Source organism: Rattus norvegicus, chromosome 2 (assembly GCF_036323735.1).
Source record: "Rattus norvegicus strain BN/NHsdMcwi chromosome 2, GRCr8, whole genome shotgun sequence".
Lineage (NCBI taxonomy): Eukaryota > Metazoa > Chordata > Mammalia > Rodentia > Muridae > Rattus > Rattus norvegicus.
Window position 1 is genome coordinate 189,193,664 of NC_086020.1, and position 25,191 is coordinate 189,218,854.

Consider the following 25,191-nt stretch of genomic DNA (forward strand, 5'->3'; position numbering starts at 1 on the left):
CAGAGCTACAAATCTTTTGGACCCCCTGCTGACTGCTTGGATTAGATTCAATACTGGACCGTGGAAATATGATGTAACATTCTATTTTGGCACTGTCATCTTATTAGTGGAGAAAAACACAAACTATATTTGTAGAATTTGGAGTTCTTGGAGAAAGAGAAGAGAAAAACTTAAGTAGCCTTGACACTCACTTATTTAAAGTAGATTAGCTCACAGGGCCTATTGTTAGAGAAAACAGATACAGATGTAGTATGTTGTATGTTTTCCCACATTGGAGAGTCTAGTGTCATAAAGATGTCCATTCTGCCCCAACCAGTCTCACTCAGGCTCTAACCAGTTCCTCACACTCTCCTAAGACAGAGATGGCATTCTAGAGCAAGGAGAAGAAACAGGCTTTTTCCACATATAGTGCCGGAAGAATCAGATTCTCATAAAAAGAGAATGTAATTCCTACCTCATACGTTATGTAAAACAAACGAAAACATGCCAAATAATCCAGACCTAGATATGAAAGATGAATGAAGCATTATATGCACACATACAATTTATATGAATATACATACATGTATGTATGTGCATATGTCTTCAGGACTTTATAGTATTGAAAGATTGAAACGTGACAGAAGTATTTTACCAAAATCAATAAAGTCTTAATCAGTGATGCTGACGAGAACATGGTAGCTGGCTGCAGTACCTTTCTGTTGCTTTTCAAGTCTATAGTCAGCCACTTTATATTTATTTACCTACTAAAGAACTTCTCTTCATCAAAAGATAGCAGGAAGCCTAAGCACGTGCTCTGAGAATGCACTTCCTCTACGTGTTATCATCTGTGTATCTAGAACAGAGCACGTTCTTAAATAATGAAGACAACTCATGTAAATAAAGCACTGAACAGCTTGACCAGGCTTTTCACAATATGAGTAAAACCAGACCATAATAGAAGACTCTCAGCATCTTTAATAATCAAGGAGATGAAGTTAAACTGTAGTGAAACTCTGCCTGTATTTGTTCTGTTGGCTGAAAAGACTAGAATAAGTAGTACCAAGGGTGGGAATCCGGAGTCATGGGAACTGACTCTGTACTTGGGAATAGCTCACAGGCTCTGACGTATTTGAAGACGCATGATATACTTTCTGATTTTGCGATCTCACCCCTACCTATGGAGTAACTGGCAAGTGGCCTGCAGAGATGTTTGTAACAATAGTTTTTATTCTTCTGTAACCATCTTGCAAATTTTCAGACCTACAGGAAAATGACAGAATTATTTTTACCAAAAACAATAAAGTCTTAGTCAGCGACGTGAAGAGATCATGGTAGCTGACTGTAGTAGTTCCTTTTCTGTCACTGTGATAAAACAGCAGGATCAGGGCAACTTAAAGAAGACAGGGTTCATTTTGGTTTGCTGTTCCAGAGGGCTGTGTCCATCATGGCAGAGGACACAGCAGTCACAGCAGGAGCAGGAGAGGAGCCTGAGATCTCAGCCACAAGCACAAAGCAGAGAGCTCAAACTGTAAGTGGGCTGAGGGTGCGTGATCTCAAAGCCCATCCCCAGCGACATCTACTTCCTAGGGCTTGGCTGCATCGCATAACCTCACCCAAACAGTGCCACCCACTGGGAAGCAAGAGTTCAGATGGTAAACCAGCAGAGGTGGGATTTCCTCATCAAACTACCACAAGAGTAGGCTGACCGAAGTCCCACACCTGCCATTTCCTTGCTGTGTGACCGTGGGCAGTCTCTTGATATCCGTAAGGTTCAGGTTCCCATCTGCAAACAGAGGTAGTAATAAGCCTAAAGCATTAGGCACTCAATGAAATGTGATCCTGTATGCGAAGAACTGGGCATAAATGCTATCAGCATAATTGTCCAGTAAACATTTAGTCTGCACATTAACTGATGCACACTCAAAACTTTTTGACTTGTCACTATATAATAGTAAATCACTCCAGAAAAATAATGTTACTCTAATTTAGTTTTTTCTTCTCATTTTTTTAATAACCACAGTAGAAAATCTTACTCAAAAGGAACATATGACTGTGATTAAAAAAATATTTGTACAATTAAGAAAATTGTACAAATTTCTAAAACTTTCTTGGTAAAGTAAAACCTAATATGATTACAAAAATAAGCATGAAAAGAACTATCTTTAATATATTGCAATGAAGTGTATATCTTCTCATTCTAGCCCAAGATCCTACCCATTAAATTATAGTATCAACAATAAGAAATAACTAAGTGACAGTATATTTCAGCCTAATGTTGTGGCCTTCTTTTTTTTTTTTTTTTTTTTAACTAAAAAAGTGAAACTACTCGTAAAATCCTAAGGCTCTTTAATGTCTAATGAGATGGAGTATGTGTGTGCCAGCATCGCGGTGCCTACTGGGACCAAAGCCAAGCTTTGCCTCCTAGGAACTGCTGTCCACTTACCTCACTTCTGCTTCCTTCAGATCATGTCCATATTGCCACCTTGTATCTCACCTTTGGGTGAATACAGCCTCTGTCTTCAACCAGAGTGCTGTCTTTTGGCCAAGCAGATCTTTTCCTAAGTGCCTTTGTGTCTAACAGTGCCCAGCATAGTGATTTACAGAGTGCACACAGACAGCACAAGGGGAAGGCCACCAGACGACACTGCAGAAACAGGACTGGATGGTGAGAGGCGTACAGAGTTCATGGTGATCCTCTGGAGCAACTGTCTGCTTTGCTTTGTTACAGAAGGAGAGCGGGGAGCGAGTGTTCTCTGGCATTCAGCCTACAGGAATCCCCCACCTGGGAAATTACCTTGGAGCCATCGAGAGCTGGGTGAAGTTACAGGAGGAGTATGACACGGTGATATACAGCATTGTGGACCTCCACTCCATCACTGTCCCCCAAGACCCCGGCATCCTGCAGCAGAGCATCCTGGACATGACTGCCGTGCTCCTTGCCTGCGGCATAGACCCAGAGAGAAGTATCCTTTTCCAGCAGTCTCAGGTCAGCACCTCAGAGCAGAGCCAGAGACTTGGGGCTCTGTGTCATCTGAAGCCCATGTTCACAATCTTTAATTGTTCAAGGATGACTTCATGTAATGCGACGTTTCCGGTTTGATATTTACATACACTCATATCATACAGTATCTTTGTCTTTAATACTGATTTCCAGCTTTCTCCTACTGTACTTCATCTCTCTCATCTGCCCCAGGGTTATTAAAGTGATGTCACATTCGTCCTTTGGACCCCGGGTTGTTTCCTGTGCTGGATTGCCCTCAGTCCAGTGACCTCCCACTGGTCACTAAGCTCCCTGTGATCAGGCGGGAATTTTGTGACTAACAATTTTTTGTAATTCCAATGGCAGTTCATTGAGTACTGAATTTGGAAGGCCTGTTGGATAATGTCCATTGTTCATTCTTTGTATAATCACTTTTGAAGGGATCTGATAAAACAAGCCAGGAAATAAGACAGAGTGTCCCAGAGTTTTGTGTATAAGCCAAGAAAGTCTTCAGAAAGCCAAAATAAATAAAGCCAAAATATTTGACTCATACCTTTACTATGGATGAGTCAGTTTAGCCTTAGACAGGAAGAGATCCTGGCCCAGAGACAGCAATTTAGAGACAGGCTAGCAAAGAAGACAAGAACTCCTACTGGATCGCACCCTTGCTACATATCTGCCTTAACCTACAGCAAAGTCTCAGCGTCCCCTCTCCTGATCACACACATGCTTCTTTCTACTGAATATATGTTTTTATATATGTTTTTATCAACCCAGAACATACTGTAATGGATCACAGAGTTACTGCTAAAGAGCATAGGGGTAGAATACTTACCTAGTATGCTCAGAGTCTGAGTTGAGTCCCCAGCAAGGCCAAGCACACTCACATTAAATGAAGGATGCATTTCAAAAATAAAGTCTTCGATGTAAGCTTGTCAGTCCTATGCATAGTAAAATGATGCCATCATCGACAGGACCGTACAGGCAGCTTAGCTGGATTTTTCTCTACAGTTGATCAGGAGGCTTTTGCTTAGGACTCTTCAAGTTTAATGTTGGACAAATCTTAAGTATTTATCTAAATTGGACAAATCTGGCCTCCTCAATAATTTCTATGCGGTAACTTTTGCTTTTTAAAAAGCAGCAATGAACCATCTGTATCCCTGCGCACCCGCTCCTCAAACACTCGCACATTTACTTCGCACCATCTTTATCCCAGTTTTCCTTTTAAACCATGACTTACTCTTACTTTTTATGTATGGATCTTTTGGCTGCGTGTTTTTCTGTGCACCGTGTGCACGCAGTGCCTGTGGAGGCCGGAAGCGGGGACTGGAGTACAGATGGTTGGGAGTTGCTGCATGGGTGCTGAGAACAGAACCTGGTTTCTGCAAGAACAGACAGTGCTCTTCACCATGCGTCCTCCCCCTGCCCCAGTCTTACTGTCTCCAGGCTGCTGGTCCCAGTCCTTTCGAGCTGTCAGTCATCCTACCTCAGAAGCACGTCACCTTCTTTCTGAAGGACTGTGATGCTTGTGGTCCATGGTTCTAGCTCAGTGCAACCTTTGTCCCCGTCTCCAGCACTGCAGAGCTGCTCATCCTCAGGACGTCATTTAAATGCATCTCTCAAAGCACATCGGCTTCACTCCACCTAAGCTGCTTTTCAGACAACCTCTTCTTTGATCCTTATTTGATGTTATTCCTAAAAATTGCATTCTCAGCCACAAGTTCCTATTGCCATATTTCTTGGAGGTGAATATGTCTACCCTCCCCAGGGTAACTGCTGGCCTGGTTACCTTTTGAAGTAATCTTTAAATTAAAGACTATTTTGAAGCCGCATCCAAGAACTGTACTTTCAGCTCATTCCTCCAAGGATAATTACCATATGATAATATTCAACATCATATTAGCATATTATAAATATTTCTTTCTCTGTAGCAGACTTATGACAGTGGCCTCTATAGACACATAAAATATTCAATAACCGAGAGAACTTCTTTAGCCAAAAACGTTTAAGTACAAGTAGCCCACAGTGTAACAGAGTGCATGTGCGTGGTCCCATAAGTGAGAAATAAGTGTTCACCTTCTCTTCAGTGGTCCCCAGGTGGCTAGGAATCTAGTCAGGGAGAGGTGGTGATGATGAGAGTCTGCCTGCCGCAGCTTCCAGCCTCTAACACTGCTACGCTGCTTTGCCTCTATTTTGATAGTTAGTGTGGTAAACGATGAGGAATATACTGTTTTTATGTATGTCCCGCAATCCTCCCCTCAAAACCCATGTGGAAACTTCCTCGGGGGCCTTGGAGCCACAAGGCCTACTGAGTCTTCACCTTTCCCTTGTGCTTTGACTTAGACAGTCGAATTGTGTCTCTTTAGAGGACCAGGTGCCTTCTCCTTTTTTTTTTTTTTTTCTTTCTTTTTTTTTTATTAACTTGAGTATTTCTTATATACATTTCAAGTGTTATTCCCTTTCCCGGTTTCCGGACAAACATCACCCTCCCCCCTCCCCTTCCTTATGGGTGTTCCCCTCCCAAACCTCCCCCCATTGCCACCCTCCCCGCATAGTCTAGTTCACTGGGGGTTCAGTCTTAGCAGGACCCAGGGCTTCCCCTTCCACTGGTGCTCTTACTAGGATATTCATTGCTACCTATGGGGACAGAGTCCAGGGTCAGTCCATGTATAGTCTTTAGGTAGTGGCTTAGTCCCTGGAAGCTCTGGTTGCTTGACATTGTTGTACTTTTGGGGTCTCGAGCACCTTCAAGCTCTTCCAGTTCTTTCTCTGATTCCTTCAACGGGGGACCTATTCTCAGTTCAGTGGTTTGCTGCTGGCATTCGCCTCTGTATTTGCTGTATTCTGGCTGTGTCTCTCAGGAGCGATCTACATCCGGCTCCTGTCGGTCTGCACTTCTTTGCTTCATCCATCTTGTCTAATTGGGTGGCTGTATATGTATGGGCCACCTGTGGGGCAGGCTCTGAATGGGTGTTCCTTCAGTCTCTGTTTTAATCTTTGCCTCTCCCTTCCCTGCCAAGGGTATTCTTTTTCCTCATTTAAAGAAGGAGTGAAGCATTCACATTTTGATCATCCGTCTTGAGTTTCCTTTGTTCTAGGGATCTAGGGTAATTCAAGCATTTGGGCTAATAGTCACTTATCAATGAGTGCATACCATGTATGTCTTTCTGTGAGTGGGTTAGCTCACTCAGGATGATATTTTCCAGTTCCAACCATTTGCCTACGAATTTCATAAACTCGTTGTTTTTGATAGCTGAGTAATATTCCATTGTGTAGATGTACCACATTTTCTGTATCCATTCCTCTGTTGAAGGGCATCTGGGTTCTTTCCAGTTTCTGGCTATTATAAATAAGGCTGCGATGAACATAGTGGAGCACGTGTCTCTTTTATATGTTGAGGCATCTTTTGGGTATATGCCCAAGAGAGGTATGGCTGGATCCTCAGGCAGTTCAATGTCCAATTTTCTGAGGAACCTCCAGACTGATTTCCAGAATGGTTTTACCAGTCTGCAATCCCACCAACAATGGAGGAGTGTTCCTCTTTCTCCACATCCTCGCCAGCATCTGCTGTCACCTGAGTTTTTGATCTTAGCCATTCTCACTGGTGTGAGGTGAAATCTCAGGGTTGTTTTGATTTGCATTTCCCTTATGACTAAAGATGTTGAACATTTCTTTAGGTGTTTCTCAGCCATTCGGCATTCCTCAGCTGTGAATTCTTTGTTTAGCTCTGAACCCCATTTTTTAATAGGGTTATTTGTTTCCCTGCGGTCTAACTTCTTGAGTTCTTTGTATATTTTGGATATAAGGCCTCTATCTGTTATAGGATTGGTAAAGATCTTTTCCCAATCTGTTGGTTGCCGTTTTGTCCTAACCACAGTGTCCTTTGCCTTACAGAAGCTTTGCAGTTTTATGAGATCCCATTTGTCGATTCTTGATCTTAGAGCATAAGCCATTGGTGTTTTGTTCAGGAAATTTTTTCCAGTGCCCATGTGTTCCAGATGCTTCCCTAGTTTTTCTTCTATTAGTTTGAGTGTGTCTGGTTTGATGTGGAGGTCCTTGATCCACTTGGACTTAAGCTTTGTACAGGGTGATAAGCATGGATCGATCTGCATTCTTCTACATGTTGCCCTCCAGTTGAACCAGCACCATTTGCTGAAAATGCTATCTTTTTTCCATTGGATGGTTTTGGCTCCTTTGTCAAAAATCAAGTGACCATAGGTGTGTGGGTTCATTTCTGGGTCTTCAATTCTATTCCATTGGTCTATCTGTCTGTCTCTGTACCAATACCATGCAGTTTTTATCACTATTGCTCTGTAATACTGCTTGAGTTCAGGGATAGTGATTCCCCCTGAAGTCCTCTTATTGTTGAGGATAGCTTTAGCTATCCTGGGTTTTTTGTTATTCCAGATGAATTTGCAAATTGTTCTGTCTAACTCTTTGAAGAATTGGATTGGTATTTTGATGGGGATTGCATTGAATCTGTAGATTGCTTTTGGTAAAATGGCCATTTTTACTATATTAATCCTGCCAATCCATGAGCATGGGAGATCTTTCCATCTTCTGAGGTCTTCTTCAATTTCTTTCCTCAGTGTCTTGAAGTTCTTATTGTACAGATCTTTTACTTGCTTGGTTAAAGTCACACCGAGGTACTTTATATTATTTGGGTCTATTATGAAGGGTGTCGTTTCCCTAATTTCTTTCTCGGCTTGTTTCTCTTTTGTATAGAGGAAGGCAACTGATTTATTTGAGTTAATTTTATACCCAGCCACTTTGCTGAAGTTGTTTATCAGCTTTAGTAGTTCTCTGGTGGAACTTTTGGGATCACTTAAATATACTATCATGTCGTCTGCAAATAGTGATATTTTGACCTCTTCTTTTCCGATCTGTATCCCCTTGATCTCCTTTTGTTGTCTGATTGCTCTGGCTAGAACTTCAAGAACTATATTGAATAAGTAGGGAGAGAGTGGGCAGCCTTGTCTAGTCCCTGATTTTAGTGGGATTGCTTCAAGTTTCTCTCCATTTAGTTTAATGTTAGCAACTGGATTGCTGTATATGGCTTTTACTATGTTTAGGTATGGGCCTTGAATACCTATTCTTTCCAGGACTTTTATCATGAAGGGGTGTTGAATTTTGTCAAATGCTTTCTCAGCATCTAATGAAATGATCATGTGGTTCTGTTCTTTCAGTTTGTTTATATGATGGATCACGTTGATGGTTTTCCTTATATTAAACCATCCCTGCATGCCTGGGATAAAGCCTACTTGATCATTATGGATGATTGTTTTGATGTGCTCTTGAATTCGGTTTGCCAGAATTTTATTGAGTATTTTTGCGTCGATATTCATAAGGGAAATTGGCCTGAAGTTCTCTTTCTTTGTTGGGTCTTTGTGTGGTTTAGGTATAAGAGTAATTGTGGCTTCATAGAAGGAATTCGGTAGGGCTCCATCTGTTTCAATTTTGTGGAATAGTTTGGATAATATTGGTATAAGGTCTTCTATGAAGGTTTGATAGAATTCTGCACTAAACCCGTCTGGACCTGGGCTCTTTTTGGTTGGGAGACCTTTAATGACTGCTTCTATTTCCTTAGGAGTTATGGGGTTGTTTAACTGGTTTATCTGTTCCTGATTTAACTTCGATACCTGGTATCTGTCTAGGAAATTGTCCATTTCCTGAAGATTTTCAAGTTTTGTTGAATATAGGTTTTTATAGTAAGATCTGATGATTTTTTGAATTTCCTCTGAATCTGTAGTTATGTCTCCCTTTTCATTTCTGATTTTGTTAATTTGGACGCACTCTCTGTGTCCTCTCGTTAGTCTGGCTAAGGGTTTATCTATCTTGTTGATTTTCTCAAAGAACCAACTTTTGGTTCTGTTGATTCTTTCTATGGTCCTTTTTGTTTCTACTTGGTTGATTTCAGCTCTGAGTTTCATTATTTCCTGCCTTCTACTCCTCCTGGGTGTATTTGCTTCTTTTTGTTCTAGAGCTTTTAGGTGTGCTGTCAAGCTGCTGACATATGCTCTTTCCTGTTTCTTTCTGCAGGCACTCAGCGCTATGAGTTTTCCTCTTAGCACAGCTTTCATTGTGTCCCATAAGTTTGGGTATGTTGTACCTTCATTTTCATTAAATTCTAAAAAGTTTTTAATTTCTTTCTTTATTTCTTCCTTGACCAGGTTATCATTGAGTAGAGCATTGTTCAATTTCCACGTATATGTGGGCATTCTTCCCTTATTGTTATTGAAGACCAGTTTTAGGCCGTGGTGGTCTGATAGCACGCATGGGATTATTTCTATCTTTCTGTACCTGTTGAGGCCCGTTTTTTGACCAATTATATGGTCAATTTTGGAGAAAGTACCATGAGGAGCTGAGAAGAAGGTATATCCTTTTGCTTTAGGGTAGAATGTTCTATAAATATCTGTTAAGTCCATTTGGCTCATGACTTCTCTTAGTCTGTCTACATCTTTGTTTAATTTCTGTTTCCATGATCTGTCCATTGATGAGAGTGGGGTGTTGAAATCTCCCACTATTATTGTGTGAGGTGCAATGTGTGTTTTGAGCTTTAGTAAGGTTTCTTTTACGTATGTAGGTGCCCTTGTATTTGGGGCATAGATATTTAGGATTGAGACTTCATCTTGGTGGATTTTTCCTTTGATGAATATGAAGTGTCCTTCCTTATCTTTTTTGATGACTTTTAGTTGAAAATTGATTTTATTTGATATTAGAATGGCTACTCCAGCTTGCTTCTTCTGACCATTTGCTTGGAAAATTGTTTTCCAGCCTTTCACTCTGAGGTAATGTCTGTCTTTGTCTCTGAGGTGTGTTTCCTGTAGGCAGCAGAATGCAGGGTCCTCGTTGCGTATCCAGTTTGTTAATCTATGTCTTTTTATTGGGGAGTTGAGGCCATTGATATTGAGAGATATTAAGGAATAGTGATTATTGCTTCCCGTTATATTCATATTTGGAAGTGAGGTTATGATTGTGTGCTTTCATTCTCTTTGTTTTGTTGCCAAGATGATTAGTTTCTTGCTTCTAGGGTATAGCTTGCCTCCTTATGTTGGGCTTTACCCTTTATTATCCTTTGTAGTGCTGGATTTGTAGAAAGATATTGTGTAAATTTGGTTTTGTCATGGAATATCTTGGTTTCTCCATCTATGTTAATTGAGAGTTTTGCAGGATACAGTAACCTGGGCTGGCATTTGTGTTCTCTTAGGGTCTGTATGACATCTGTCCAGGATCTTCTGGCCTTCATAGTTTCTGGCGAAAAGTCTGGTGTGATTCTGATAGGTCTGCCTTTATATGTTACTTGACCTTTTTCCCTTACTGCTTTTAATATTCTTTCTTTATTTTGTGCGTTTGGTGTTTTGACAATTATGTGACGGGAGGTGTTTCTTTTCTGGTCCAATCTATTTGGAGTTCTGCAGGCTTCTTGTATGCCTATGGGTATCTCTTTTTTTAGGTTAGGGAAGTTTTCTTCTATTATTTTGTTGAAGATATTTACTGGTCCTTTGAGCTGGGAGTCTTCACTCTCTTCTATACCTATTATCCTTAGGTTTGATCTTCTCATTGAGTCCTGGATTTCCTGTATGTTTTGGACCAGTAGCTTTTTCCGCTTTACATTATCTTTGACAGTTGAGTCAATGATTTCTATGGAATCTTCTGCTCCCGAGATTCTCTCTTCCATCTCTTGAATTCTGTTGGTGAAGCTTGTATCTACAGCTCCTTGTCTTTTCTTTTGATTTTCTATGTCCAGGGTTGTTTCCATGTGTTCTTTCTTGATTGCTTCTATTTCCATTTTTAATTCCTTCAACTGTTTGATTGTGTTTTCCTGGAATTCTTTCAGGGATTTTTGCGATTCCTCTCTGTAGGCTTCTACTTGTTCTCTAAGGGAGTTCTTTATGTCTTTCTTGAAGTCCTCCAGCATCATGATCAAATATGATTTTGAAACTAGGTCTTGCTTTTCTGGTGTGTTTGGATATTCCGTGTTTGCTTTGGTGGGAGAATTGGGCTCCGATGATGCCATGTAGTCTTGGTTTCTGTTGCTTGGGTTCCTGTGCTTGCCTCTCGCCATCAGATTATCTCTAGTGTTACTTTGTTCTGCTATTTCTGACAGTGGCTAGACTGTCCTATAACCTGTGTGTCAGGAGTGCTGTAGACCTGTTTTCCTGTTTTCTTTCAGCCAGTTATGGGGACAGAGTGTTCTGCTTTCGGGCGTGTAGTTTTTCCTCTCTACAGGTCTTCAGCTGTTCCTGTGGGCCTTTGTCTTGAGTTCACCAGGCAGGTTTCTTGCAGGGGAAAAATTGGTCCTACCTGTGGTTCCAAGGCTCAAGTTTGCTCGTGGGGTACTGCCTAAGTCCTCTCCGCTGTGGCAGCAACCCGGAAAATCTGTGCCGCTCCTTCCGGGACCCTCGTGCACCAGGGTTTCAGATGACGTTTGGTGTTTTCCTCTGGCGCCTGGATGTGCACAGAGTGCAGTCTCTTCTGGTTTCCCAGGCGTGTCCGCCTCTCTGAAGGTTCAGCTCTCCCTCCCACGGGATTTGGGTGCAGAGAACTGTTTATCCGGTCTGTTTCCTTCAGGTTCTGGCAGTGTCTCAGGCGCAGGGGTCCTGCCGCTCCCGGGCCCTCCCCTACGGGAACCCAGAGGCCTTATACAGTTGCCTCTTGGGCCAGGGATGTGGGCAGGAGTGGGCAGTGTTGGTGGTCTCCTCCGCTCTGCAGCCTCAGGAGTGCCCACCTGATCAGGTGGTGGGGTCTCTCTCCCACGGGGTTTGGGAGCAGAGAGCTGCTGCGGTCCGGGATCCGCCGGTGTGGGACTTCCTGCCTTCTCCTTTTTTAATATTGAAAAAGAAAATACTGGGGTCTGGAGAGATGGCTCAGAGGTTAAGAGCACTGGCTGCTCTTCCAGAGGTCCTGAGTTCAATTCCCAGCAACCACATGGTGACTCACAGCCATCTGTAATGAGATCTGGTGCCCTCTTCTGGTGTGCAGATGTACATGCAGATAGAACACTCATACTTAATAAATAAATAAATCTTTAAAAAAGGAAAAAAGAAAAGAAAATATTGAGATGTTTGTGTGAACAGCGAAGAGCAGAGTGCTGTGCTGTTCTCTCACATTGTTAATATTTTATTTGCCTCCTTGGCACTCTAGTGTCCCTTAGAGCAGCTACTGCGTACACCTGCGTTTCTCTCCTCAGACGTCTCAGTACACCTCTGCATAGATCAAGGAAACGTTGTGTAGAAATACCGTGCTATCATTACACCTATGGGGTGATGACAAACATAATTAACATCTAATGCCAAAATTATTTTGGGTCATCTACCCAGGTCCATACATTGGGTTTTTTGTTTGTTGGGGTTTGTTTTGGAGTGTGCATGTATGAATTTGGGGTGTGTGTGTGTGTGTGTGTGTGTGTGTGTGTGTAATGTGCATGTGTATCTCCTTCCACCTTGGGTTCTGGTGATGAGACTCAGGTATTGATGCTTGTATTTAAGTGTCTTTATCTACTGAGCCATCTCGCCAGCCCTGTAGTAGGTCTCTTAAAGTTGTTCTTTATGTCTAACTATAAGTGTGCAGCCCGTCCCTTTGACAATTCCCCAGTTCCGCACTACTGTCCCCCGATAACTACCTGCTCTGAGTTCAGTTTCTTTCTCTTTTGTATGTGGTCCCCATGGCATTTGTCTTTCTACACCTGGGTTATTTTACTTAGCATATACTCTCCCCGGTTATCCATATTGTTGCAGATGGCAGGGCTCCTTCTATTTAGAGACAGAATAATATACTAGAGTAGCTGTTATAGTAGCAGTTTTTAGTCTGTTGATGGAAATCCAAGCCTGACCTGTGGGCCTGCAGCTTGTGAAAGGTGTTGTGATGGGAGGGAGGACAGATACCTCCCATTACCCATGACACACTGACTTCATAGCCTTGGGGGCGCATCCATTGTGGGGTTATACAGGTATTTATGTGTTCTCCCTTAGGTACCTCTGAGCTGTTTTCAAGAACACTGTGCTTTCCCACCATTCCCACTCATGATTTCCCTTTTCCAGGATTTTGCCAACACATGTAATCTCACTTTTTAGTATAGCAAGCAGTTAAAGAGATCTGAAGTAATGAACCTGTGGAGTCTAAAATAAGTAACAAAATAACAGGGAAGAGTATGGGATTATGTGTATGAAGTGATGGGTTGGGGCATGCCCCTGCCCCACCTGCTGGCCCTCCATGTGCTATCTCCTAAGGAGCTGGAAGCAGAGAGGGCCAGTGGGAAACTCAGGCTTTGGCCCTCCTCTCAGAGTGACACTGCATCACCAAGTGGTAGCTGCAGGCCTCTCTCCACTAGGTATGAACGAGCCTGTTACCTACCCTGAGGCCAAGCCCTACCCCAATTTAGCTAGAAAAGCTTTCAGCGGTGAGCCTTGGAGGACACAGCTTAGCCCTTCTGTCACACCACCACACACACCACGCTACTTGTACCAGAGCGACATCAACTCAACTTCAGTTTATTTTGTGTCTCGTGCTCTGATTGACTTTTACCAATAACTGTCAGAACCTCTACTGAGATTGTTTTTAATTTTGAGAAGTTTTAATAAGTCACTTCCTAATGTAGGGACAGGTAGTGCTCCAGTCATGTATCTACATTAGTAGGTGGTTTTGGTGTTGTAGCTTCCATTATCTGGGCAGTTTTGTAAGCATTTGATTGGCAAAGCTATAACAGAAAGAACATAAATTTATTAAATCATTATCAAGATTTAGGAACTGAGGCCAATTAAGATAATTTATGCCTGATACTATTAACAAATAGAATTAATAGTTTTTGAAATTGTGAACTAGATAAAAAATTTTTTTCTACCATAGAATGTTCTTAGGTGTAGCCATTGAGTGACGATTTTCCCATGTGCCCGGTTGTGCATTAGAAAAGGCCTCGTAGTCATTTTCAATGGGGAAAGAATTCGGCTATGTTATAATGCTGATTTTACCAATACTTTTCATCTGCAATCCTTTGCATTCTTTCTCAGCAGCCTGACTGGAACAGTTTAGGCGTATTGAAGATTTTCCCCATTATTTTCTTTTTCTTCCTCTCCCACTGGCCTGCACTCACAGTGCTTCCCGAAATATGCTTGCCATGTGTGGAGAGCCTGCAGACCTTCGCATCTGAGAGTACACACGAGTATGCATGTGCACATGACTGTGCTCACACGTGCATTTTGTGCTAGGGAAGGGTGGAGTGGGGAGAAGGCCTGTGTGTGCATTTGGCAGAGGTTTCCATGGCGAAGCCAAAGGCTTTGTCTTTTGTTTTCAGCGGCCCTGAGCACAGATCCAGTCTCAGTCCCACAGATGTCTGTGAAGTAGACATGTCTTCCTGTCACTCCCCACGATATAACCACCCTGTGGATGGAAGATAGGAGCGGAAGACGTGGCCTTCAGGTCTGGCTGCTTGCAGAGGTCAGGACAAAAGGAGGTTTGGAGTATCCAATATCAAGTTACTCAAGGTCCACAACAGTCCAGAAAAAGTCAGGGGAGCAGGTTGGATCCAAACCTTTGCAATGTAGCCTCATTCTCTGGCCTTATGTTTTGTTTCCCAGGAAACTAAAATCAATAATAATAATAAATTAAAGGGTACTGTGGGAGAATCAGTTTCTGAGTGAAGGCCAAAAGGACTAACTGCATGGACCTTGCTTCAGTATATGCACATAACAATTATACCTGACGCCTCTCTGCCCGGAGACGTAGGAAGCCACGTCCTAAAATTAGGCAGAGTCCACATGAGCTCTGTGTATCCTGGTACTTTTGCAAGTGCGTTTGAATATATGCTTACGATTGCTGAGCTCTCCAAGTTGTTAGCTACCAACAAGGAGTGTGTGCTCAGCTCGTCACCGAAGAGGACAAACATCTGTGCAGACTAGTGGTCTTTGGGAATGTATTTGTAAAGTTGGCAATGCCTCTGGAGTTCCTGGGGGAGGTGAGGCTCTGAATGGCCTGTGGAATAAACCGTAAGTTGAAGAAATGATTATATAGCCAGACTCTACATGTGTTTTCTTCTCTGCATACTTCCCACCTGAACCACAGGTACTGCTTCCTGGCTACATCTGGCTCCTGTCTGACTCGATGAGAAGGAACAGGACCATAGCTTGACTGGTCATGCCTCAGGAAGAGGTCTTGCCTCACTCAGAATAAGGGAGGGAGAGTATACACTTTTTCTTCATTGGACTGAATGTCACTGCTGTCTCTTTTCATTTGTGTCACAACTGACAAATAATGAATTTTCTTCTGAAATTCTCCTGTTAGTGACCACAGTAGGGGCTTAAAAAACAAAAAACAAAAAACAAAAAAAACAACAAAAAAACAAGGTGTCACATTTGGCAAAAGCTAACTTTCGATCACTAGCCATTGTGTGCCTCTTGTTACCCACAGGCACCTTGATGTTGCAAAGGCTTTGTCTGAAGTGGATTGGCAGATGGCCATGCAGCTAACGGCTGTCTCTTTTTAGTCTTGTTTAATAAAATATTTTCAGAAACTTCTTGCTCACTTTTTCTTTTGCAAGGAATATTTTGGATATTCAAGACTATTAGATAATAAAGAAATATTTCAGCCACTCAGAAAAGTGTGAATATGAATGACTGCCTTTTGAAATATTAACTTCCTTCATACAGGTTTTGATTTTCAAAATAAAACATTGCAAATCTAGCAGAAACTTTTTAACTCACTCAAATTCCATCCAAAACTCTGCCTCCCTAGAGGCAGCCCCTATATCTATTTGGTATTTCTCATTCCCACATATGTGTTTATATTTTTATTGCATGTGATATGGCCATAAATAATCTATATTATTTCTTTGCACAGTTTTAAACTATGTAAATGATGTCCTGCTGCAAGTCTCCCGCATCTTTTACTTCTGAGATCTGTTCATTGGTTCTCTTGCTGTACAGTGTTCTGGCCCCACAATTTTTTTACCCCTTGGCAAAGAATATTTAGGTTTTTTTTCCAAACTTATTTTTTGTTTTTGCTACAAACAACCATACTATGGTCCTGCTTGAAAATGCCCTTTGTGCACTTGAGAAAGGTTTTTTTGATTTTTGTTTTGTTGTCTTAATTTTTTTTTTTGTTTGCGTGCGCGTTGGGGGAAGGGGACCGTGCATACACCATGGCCTGCATGCGGAGGTCAGAGAACAGTTATCAGGAACCTGTTTGCTCCTCCCACCACATGGGTCCTTGGGATCCAGCTCCATAGTCAGGCTTGAGTCCCCTTACTGCACTGGAAGATGATTTTCTAAGTGCATTACCAAGAACAGAATTGTGAGGATGCACGTCCGTAGACCTGCTCACACTGCCGGACTGGATCTGTTACATTCCCACTTCAGAGCCTCTCAGCCCTCAGCAGTGTCCTCAGCTACATCAGTGCCACTAGGTGTTCTCCTTCCTCCATGAGCACTGTGCTGTCTTGTTGTAATTTGCATTTTGGTTGAAACTAAACAATCTTTCTCTTAACCCCTCTGTTCATATCTATTTTTTGTTTGTTTTTGTTTTATTTCATTTTGTTTTTTTTCCTTGTCCGTTTTCATTTGTTTTGATTTTTGGCCCATGTTTTGAAATTGTGTTTTTTTTTTTAATTTGAAAAATTTTTTTTACATGTTTTGAATACTAACCCATTGTTATATGCTGTTTTACTCAGTGAGTGAATGTGTGTGTATGTATGTATGTATGTGTGTGTGTAAGTGTGTGTGTGTAATTGGGTGTGTTGGAATGGGAAGACCTACTGTAGTAGTGCCATCACTGTGCGCACTGTGGTCCTGAACCTAATCAGAGAAGAAAAGGTAGTTGACCACAAGAATCCTTAAATTCTGTATCCTGCATTCAGTGTGCCCACTGCCTTCTGCTATGGCTGCCATACGTTCCAGAGTAAACCCTTCCTTCAGTTGCTCTCCTTGGGTATTTTGTCACAGCAACAAGACAAGTAGCTATAGATATAGAAAGGCCTTTTCCCCCTGTGGTTGAGTTCCTATGATGTAGGTTTTCAGTAATTCTCCTTTGGCTTAATGCTAGAGAACTATTACCATCAAAGTGATTTTTTGAGTTTTGTTCTTCACATGTAAGTCTGAGTTACATAAAACTCAGGGATTCGTCACATTTTATTGAATATTAAAAACCCGAGGTGGTAATTTCATCATAGATCTCTTCATGGAGACTTTAAGTATTGGGGGATGAATGGTGCACGTTTCCTAAAATTCACATTTGCCCGAGAAAGCAGACACGCTGTCAGTAGCCACACTCTTTGGTTTTCCTTGAGTGGGAGTGTCTACTGATGTACCTTAGCCACTGGAAGGTGGGGACACCGTGCACATCATGGCCAAGCAAGAGTGGTTCTTGAAGGCTTTTTTTTTTTTTTATTTCTTTCTAAGACAGGGCTTCTCTCGTCCTGGCTGTCCTGAAACTCTCTGTAGACCCCGCTGACCTCTAACTCATAGAGATCCACCTGCCTCTGCCTCCTAAGTACTAGAATTAAAGCGTGGACCACCACTGTGCACCACCACTGCCAGGCTTCAAAGGCTATTTTATCAGATAGAAATAAAGCCACCTTGTTCTCTTAAGCTGTTGTTTGTGTGGAAACTCATTTCTAGCTTCTGTGCTGCCTGGGTCTCCCATTAGCACCATATGGATGGTTGGATGTTGTTTTTTACCTATTGACCATTGTACCCTTTGATTGGTGACTTTAATCCATTTGTTCAGCTTACAGACAGGGAAGAACTTAATGTTGTCTTGGTCTTTGTTCTGGTTGTTTTGTGGCTATCTTTTCCTTTCTTCCTCACTTGGCCCCTTTTGTGAGTCAGTGTTTTTTTTTTTTTTTTTGTTTGTTTTTGTTTGTTTGTTTTTTGTGGTATCAATCTTTGATTCCTTTCTCGTTATCACTTACCCAAGAGGAATCTTTAAGCACCCCATGCTTGCTCTAGCTCTCTTTGTTTTCCCCTCTAGGATGAGAATGGGGAGTTCCAGAGAAAGGGCTACTCCTTCAGGCTAGACTCTGAAATGAAGTCTAGGAAATACAAAGTCAAGGAAAATCTATAGATATCAGACTATATTATAAATAAGAAGGAGAGAATGTCTCTTAAAATCAAGAGCAATTTGTTACCCAGTTTATCCTAAATAGATTGATAAATAAAATACTTCAGAATAAGAAAAACTATGCACAGGGGTCCATATGTACACAGCGAGTCACAGGGTGTAGAGAGATGACTTTTGAAGCTGACAGATAGAACCAGCATATGTTGCTTGGGAAATATTAGACAAGGAGAGAGTTAGTGAACTCTTGATATGCACAGCCCAATGCTGATTGGCCAATGTGAGTACTGACAGGAGGCAACCCAAGTGAAGAGAGGGAGAAAGTATCTGATAGTATGTTCTTTTAATTAAAATCAGATCTCCAAACAAGGTTCTTGTTAAAGGGATTTGTCATGGGGATGATAAGAGTCTAATAAAAATAACTCAGCATGAAATTGCACGTTTCCGAGAGGAAGCAATAAATGGGAATTTGCGAGTCTGAATAGACTACAAGTGTCCTTACTAAAACTTCCAGGACCAGATTCGTGGGAAGGTGGCATTTGCACAGGAACTAGAGAAGTCCTAAGGAACTCTGGGAGTGTGTCAGAGATTTGACCCAAGAATTACTGACTGGTGGTAATTGGCTAGGTCTGATTAATATCTAGCAAATATATATTTTGGAATCAGCCCCCCTATGCTTTTTTTTCTTAATTTCTTCTTTATTTTAAAAATATAGAAAAATACAGATAATGGCCTGTGGGACACTGGTGTCCTCAGCACAAAGATGAATGTTGTTAGTGTCTTATCGTATTTGCTTCCCATTCCTTTTAGCTAAAAAAACATTATGGATGATGAGGCTGGCGAGATGGTTCCGTTGGTAAGGTGCCTGCACTGTAAGTATGAGGACCCAGATTCAGGTCCTCATCACCCACCTTAAAGCCAGTTACACCTCTGTAACCCTGGCGTCAAGTGGGCAGAGTGACCCTTGCAGGGGCTCACTCACCAGCCAGTATAGCCAAATCAGTAAATTCCAGCTTCAGTGAGAGACTCAATCTGAAAAAATGAAGAGGAAAGAAGTCCAGTATGCATGTGTGTATGATGTGTGTGGTGTGTATGCCCCACACACACACACACCACACACCACACACCCCCTTATACACTTACACACACACACACACATGCCCTCATACACACACACTCATACACACGTACTCACTCATACACAAATGTAAAACACATAGCTATTTAAAATTTAAAATGTGCTTGATACCTCTCCTTAAAGTTTATGAAATTTTTAAAAGAATCTGACAGTGGTTTATGGATATTTGAGTGTATAATCTTATCTCCAACTAATTAAAAGGCTAGGAGCAGACCTTTATTTTTATTAAAAGGCCAGGAGCAGACCTTTATTTTTATTGGGTAAGTGTCTGTCTAAGTGTTTTCAGTGCTTTGTTTTTTGTTACACTCCATTTCCTGAGTCCATAAAAGGTAAATCCTACTTGAAAGTTTTGGGGAAAATGTGTTTTGATTGAGTTAGTATGAATACTCAATAATATGTTAATTTTTATCAATCCTAGGATGTAAGTTTTGTACACACACACCCACACATATACACCGTAAACTTTTTAATTTTATGAGTATGTGTGGTTAGCCTGCATGTATGTCTGTGCACCACTTGCATGTTATGCCAGAAGATGTAGAATTTCCTGGAACTGGAATTACAGATGGATTTTAGTCGCCATGTGGGTCCTGGGAATTGGACCCAGAGGACGCCAGTGCTTCATCTCTCCAGCCGCATAAACTTTTACAGTCATAGATAAAGTTCAACTTTTTAAAATCCTTCCCTGTATATCCCTTTTATCTCGCCTCCTCAAGTTCATTTCCTTTCATTTTAGACAGCCACAATCTTAAACTTCATATGATCAGTGTAGCTTATAATTGATACTGTTTTTCCACAAACGTATTTTACACTTCATTGAGGATATATAATGCTGTTTGGTTTTGTAACTGTCAAACATTTTGCAAACATAATATATTGTGGTACAATATATTTCACAGTTTCTTCACAGAACACTGTGATTTGGATTGGGGGAAGTTGTTTGTGACAGGGTCTCACTCTGTAGCACTCTTTGGCCTGGAACTCACAGAGATCCACCTGTCTCTGCTTCCCAAGGACTTGGAGTAAAGGCATGTGCCACCACACCTGGCAGAACGGCATATTTCTATGATATGTATTTATGATTCAGATCGTTACACCACTGTACTCAGTCCATTCCTCATTGCTGTGACCAAATGCTTGAAAACAAGCAACTTGAGGAAGGGAGAGAGGGAGGGAGGAAGGGAGAGAGGGAGGGAGGGAGGGAGGGCTTATTATGGCTCACAGTTTGAGGGCACAGTGCGTCATGGCAGGGAAGGCAGGATGGCAGGGTGGCTTTCTTCTGTGACCGTGGGGCCTCGAGGTTGCATGCATACATCTCAGTGGATCAGAAGCATAGTAGGGATGCCAGTATACCACTGTTCCCATGTTTATTGTCGGGATCCTAGATCTAGGCTGGTGCTGCCCACATTCAGAGTTGAGTCTTCCCTCCTCCATTAATTATCATTGGAAAGCTGCTTGTAAGCACGCCTGTTACTATACCTAATAGTATTAATGCCTAATCGAATCAAGTTCACAGTTGAGATGAACTGTGACGACCACATGTGTCATTGTATTGCCACACTTATTTTGTCATTTCTCTGTGTGACTTTAATCCTCCTCATAAATTTTGCAAAAACATAATGAGTACTTATTGTGTCCTAAATGCTCATGCTGTGCCACTGAATAATTCCGATGAAAAATCATTTCCGTTGGTTTAGCAAAATAAACAGCAACAATAGTATATAAGCAAACAATAAATTCTCTTAGAAGGTGTCTTGGTTACCTTCCTATTGCTGTGACAAAATAAGGCACGTCCAAGGCAACTTATAAAAGAAAGCGTTCAGTTGGTTTGAGAGGTTCAGAGAGTTAAGAGTCCATGGTGGTGCAGCTAAGGCATGGTGAGAACTCACATCTTGATCCACAAGCGGGAGGCTGACAGCACACTGGGAATGGCGTGAGTCTTCTGAAACTTCAAAGCCAGCCCACTGACACACTTCCTCCAGCAGGGCCACACACATCCCCCCCCACCCCCCGATCCATATGAGCCTGTGGAGGCCATTTTCATCTAGACCATCATATTAGGCGATAAGTGGCATAAGAAAAGAATCAAGTAAAATTGGCAATGAGAGTGAGGGAACAGATGGCTGTTTCTATTGGTGCGATCTGGTAAGCCTTATGAGGTACAGGCTGAGTAGACTTAAGGTGAAGTAAGGAAGGAGACTTCCATCAGAGAAAAGAGCCAATGTAAGGCTACCGAGGTGAGAAACATAAAAAGGCCAGCTTCCTAGACTCCAAGAGCAAAGATGGAGGGAGGTTTGGCCCAGAGGTGACAGGATGCACTAAGGAGGCCATATTGTTTCAGTATATAACAGTAATGACTGACTTTGTGCTAGCTATTGTTCTATGGAGCCTCACTTCATAGGTACTGAGAGTGGGCCACTAGGAGGTGACGTAGCATGCCCGGAGTAGCTGAGGAGCAGAGCTAGGATTCAGACCCAGCTCCCCTCCTCCAAAAGATGAAGCTCTTGGGTATGAGGTGATCTGACTGGCTTGGCAGGGGTCTCATTCCCCCCTCCCTCAAGTCCTACACCCAGTCTGAGAGGGCAGCCTCCCGCCTAGAAGAGGACCATGCTTCTGTCAAGGGTATAAAAATACCTGTGCTCCCCTGAGCTGTGCTACCTTCAAACAAGCTCTCAAGACAAAGCTTTAAGTCTCACTGCCATCCTGTCTGTCTTCACATCTTGCCTGTAGCCTTACCCTTCGCCTTCTATAATTCAGCTTCCGTTGCAGTCACTCCCATAAAATTGCTTCTGTCTGCATCCACAGGTTAGTTTGTAAGTTCGTTTCTTCTGCAGCTTCTGGTGCATCAGCCTGGGTTTTACAGGGTTGAACAAGACTGGCAAACTGCAGTGACTGAAGAAGGCTTGTCTTGCTCTGTTGATGGCTGCTGCCTTGTTTGTGGATGGTTAATAGGCCAATTGCTGTCCTGTACCTTTGTGTGTCTATAGCTACAGGTCATATAGTTAGTTGTTTTGTTTGTAGCTTTGCAATATAGGAAAATAATATATTTAGGTATTTATCTCTTTTGCATTTGCTGCAAACAGAATTCTGTGCCTTTCCATGTGATCATTGTGACTATGACAACCATTTCTATTATTTCTCATGTGATTATTGAAGATGAGTGGCAAAAAGTTAATTGGCTTTGACCTTTTACCTTCTTTCTCTACTAGAATTGATTTGAATTAATTTAATGCTAATTTGAACATAAAAATCTCTGGTGAATATTAAATAATTCTCATCCCATATGGCCAAACAAAAAGCTACTCTAAGCAAAATACTTCCATTCACGGGGACACAGTTGTGAGGTTTTGGTCGTGTTGCCAAGCCTGTGTTGGACCGGCACTGAAGGGAAAACCATCTCGCCTTGTCCACACATCCACAGTCACTTGCTGTGTTTTCATGCCTTTCCTCCATTCATCAAAGAGGAAAAAGGAGCCTCTCCCCTTTTTCATGCCTAAAGCTAGTGCGTGATAGCTGCATTGGAATGGGAGTGTGTTTGCTCTGGTGACTGGGAGCAACTCTAATTCCCTCAGCTACATTCTGGGTTACTGTTTGTGCCGGATAAGCCAGGATAGCTGCTTGTTTACAGCAGGAGTTAGCAGTCTTCCTGGACATGTTGTCATTGCCACTGCCTTCACTGAAACCCAAAGGCCACTTAAAAGAAAGATGACAGACTCCATCCAGCGACTTGCAAAACTTTAAAAGCAATTCCTTGTCAAGCATGTGAAAAAACAACTCTTCTTTCTATATAACTTGAGAAGAAAAAAAAAAAAAGAGAGAGAGAGAGAAACTATCTTACTCCAGATGTTGGAGCGCTTGTGAATCCTTGCTAGTGATTCAGGCCTGGGCTGGTTCATCCCCAGGCCTTTATGTTCCCTTTGCAAAACCCACAGAGAACACATTTGGGGCCACTTTGCAGAGTTGGCAAGAGTCTCTGCTTTTTAAGGGAATCATATGGACACAAAATGCCACAATCAATAGACTCAGAATCCCCAGGGCCCAGAAATGGGATGCTTAGGGCTCACAATCTAGGTCATCAGTTAGAATATGGCCTGGGCCCAAGAATCATCCCAATCCTTGCCAGGTTTTGCTTACTTGATTAAACTTGATTCAAACAAAACTAGGTTGAAGAGAATTTGTATTTTTTGTTGTTGTTGTTGTTGATGATGATGATTAATGGTAGGCGGCAGAAAAACAAGAGAAAAAAAGGTGGAGAAAAGAGAGGAGGAGCTGGAAGGACAGGGGGTGCAGGTGATCAGCTCTCTTCTCATTGCTGAAGATCTGAAGAGGCCCAGACTTTCCATTGGAGTGGGTGCCTTGCTTTACCATATAAGTGAAAAGTATTGTGGTTACAGTCGGGGATTTGAGAGTCAGAGAGGACTTCAGATGTATGTGAGGGAGGGGAGAGAACAGAGGAGAGGACAGGACACTTGATGGAGTTATTGATTAGCCTGGCATCTCAAGGGGATAGATGAACTGGGCAGTGGTGGTGCACACCTGTAATTCCAGCGCTAGGGAGACAGAGGCGGATCTGAGTTCTAGGCCAGCCTGATCTACAGGGCTAGTTCCAGGACAGCCAGGGCTGCACAGAGAAACCATCCTGAAAAACAAACAAAAAAAATCAAGGGGGTGGATGCTTTAGGATATAGCAGGATTCATACCGAAGACACTGAAAGAGCTTTGGCCCTCTCACTGAAGTGCCAAGAACTTAACAGTAGGCTCTTATTTGTGTTAATTGGGTTTTGTTTTGATTTTTAATAACTTCTTCTTAGTTATCCTTATCTGTGCCCCAGGAATCATGGCCCAGCCCTTCACCTGTTCCCTTTTAATAACCTTCACTTGGGTTATTTTCAACTACTTCAGCCTGTCCCTGTTGTCTAGTTAGTACTGCTTATATGCAGAAAGACAATGGCCACCTTTCTTTCTTTTGTAGGTGTCTGAACACACTCAGTTAAGTTGGATCCTCACCTGCATGGTGAGACTGCCTCGACTACAGCATTTACACCAGTGGAAGGTAAATGCCAGAGCATGAGAATTAACGGGAAGGAAGGTTCCATCCGTGCTGTGCCAGGTGCGGGGAGTCCAAGTTCATTCACCACCCTGGTTCGCCGCCCACTGTTGGCTAGAGCCCCATCGTTCACAGCTCTGCCGGTGTCAGGCAGAAAATAGAAGGGTCCACCAGGCTCCTTCTGACTTCAGAATCGTTCTGTTGTTTGTTTTTCTGTACTTTGATAGGATTGGTCATGGCGTGGAACCTTCTGCATTATAATTACACTCAGAGTCTCTGGGACACCGGCCCCCGATATTGCCTTCCTTCCCCTGGAATTAAGAATGTTTTTCCTGTGGGGATGAGAGACAACATAGGCAACAGCTCAAACCTACAGCAGCGGGAGAAAAAAGGCTGTCTTGTAAGACATTTACAAAGAAAGCTAAGTTAGATAATTCATAGTGCTTTCCTGCTGTCTACCTTTGCAGTTGGGTATCTAGACATAGGTCGTCTCAGTTATGTCAGCAATAATTTTAGCTTTAGCTTCTTTTGAGCATATTTTTAGGTCTTCAGAAGCCATCCCCGAAACTGCAGAAAGAAGCCCCCTGAAGTGATTGTATCCTTGGGTCTGAGTATGTGCCCCTCTCCCAACCCCCAACAGCTGGGACTTGAGATAAGAAGGGTAGGTCTCTCACTAAACGGGATTGTTGTTCTTAGAGACAAGCCACTTCCCCTCTCTCATGCTAAGGACATGGAAGGAGGCACCGTTCACCAGTTTTGGGGGTGTGGCAGTGGAGTCTCTTCCCTAGCTCTGGACTTTGTCTTAATCCTGTATTCCCTGACTCCATTTCTATTCTGTAGCTCACAGCAGAAATGGCTGTCTTGTACATATTCAAAGACCCCACACTAAATATCACACTATTGGTGAAGCTGCAGATTGACCACATGCTGGGAATTGAAATCAACATCTTATAATGTTTTCTAGCGTTTTAATTTTCGACGAGACTTCATTGTTTTAGT

The 25,191-nt window shown here is 42.3% G+C and overlaps 1 protein-coding gene across 5 annotated transcripts in view; it reads left to right on the forward strand.

Moving 5' to 3' along the window:
• Wars2 (tryptophanyl tRNA synthetase 2 (mitochondrial)) overlaps positions 1-25,191 on the forward strand; it is an 83,285-nt gene that overhangs the window by 43,342 nt on the left and 14,752 nt on the right. For 3 of the 5 annotated variants that reach the window (XM_063282590.1, XM_039103163.2, NM_001168641.1), the window contains exons 2-3: positions 2,711-2,968; positions 24,118-24,198. In XM_063282590.1, the coding sequence (XP_063138660.1) occupies positions 2,711-2,968; positions 24,118-24,198 (339 nt within the window). The remainder of the gene's footprint in view (positions 1-2,710; positions 2,969-24,117; positions 24,199-25,191) is intronic. The other 2 variants (XM_006233028.5, XM_039103162.2) reach the window with 2 other exon arrangements.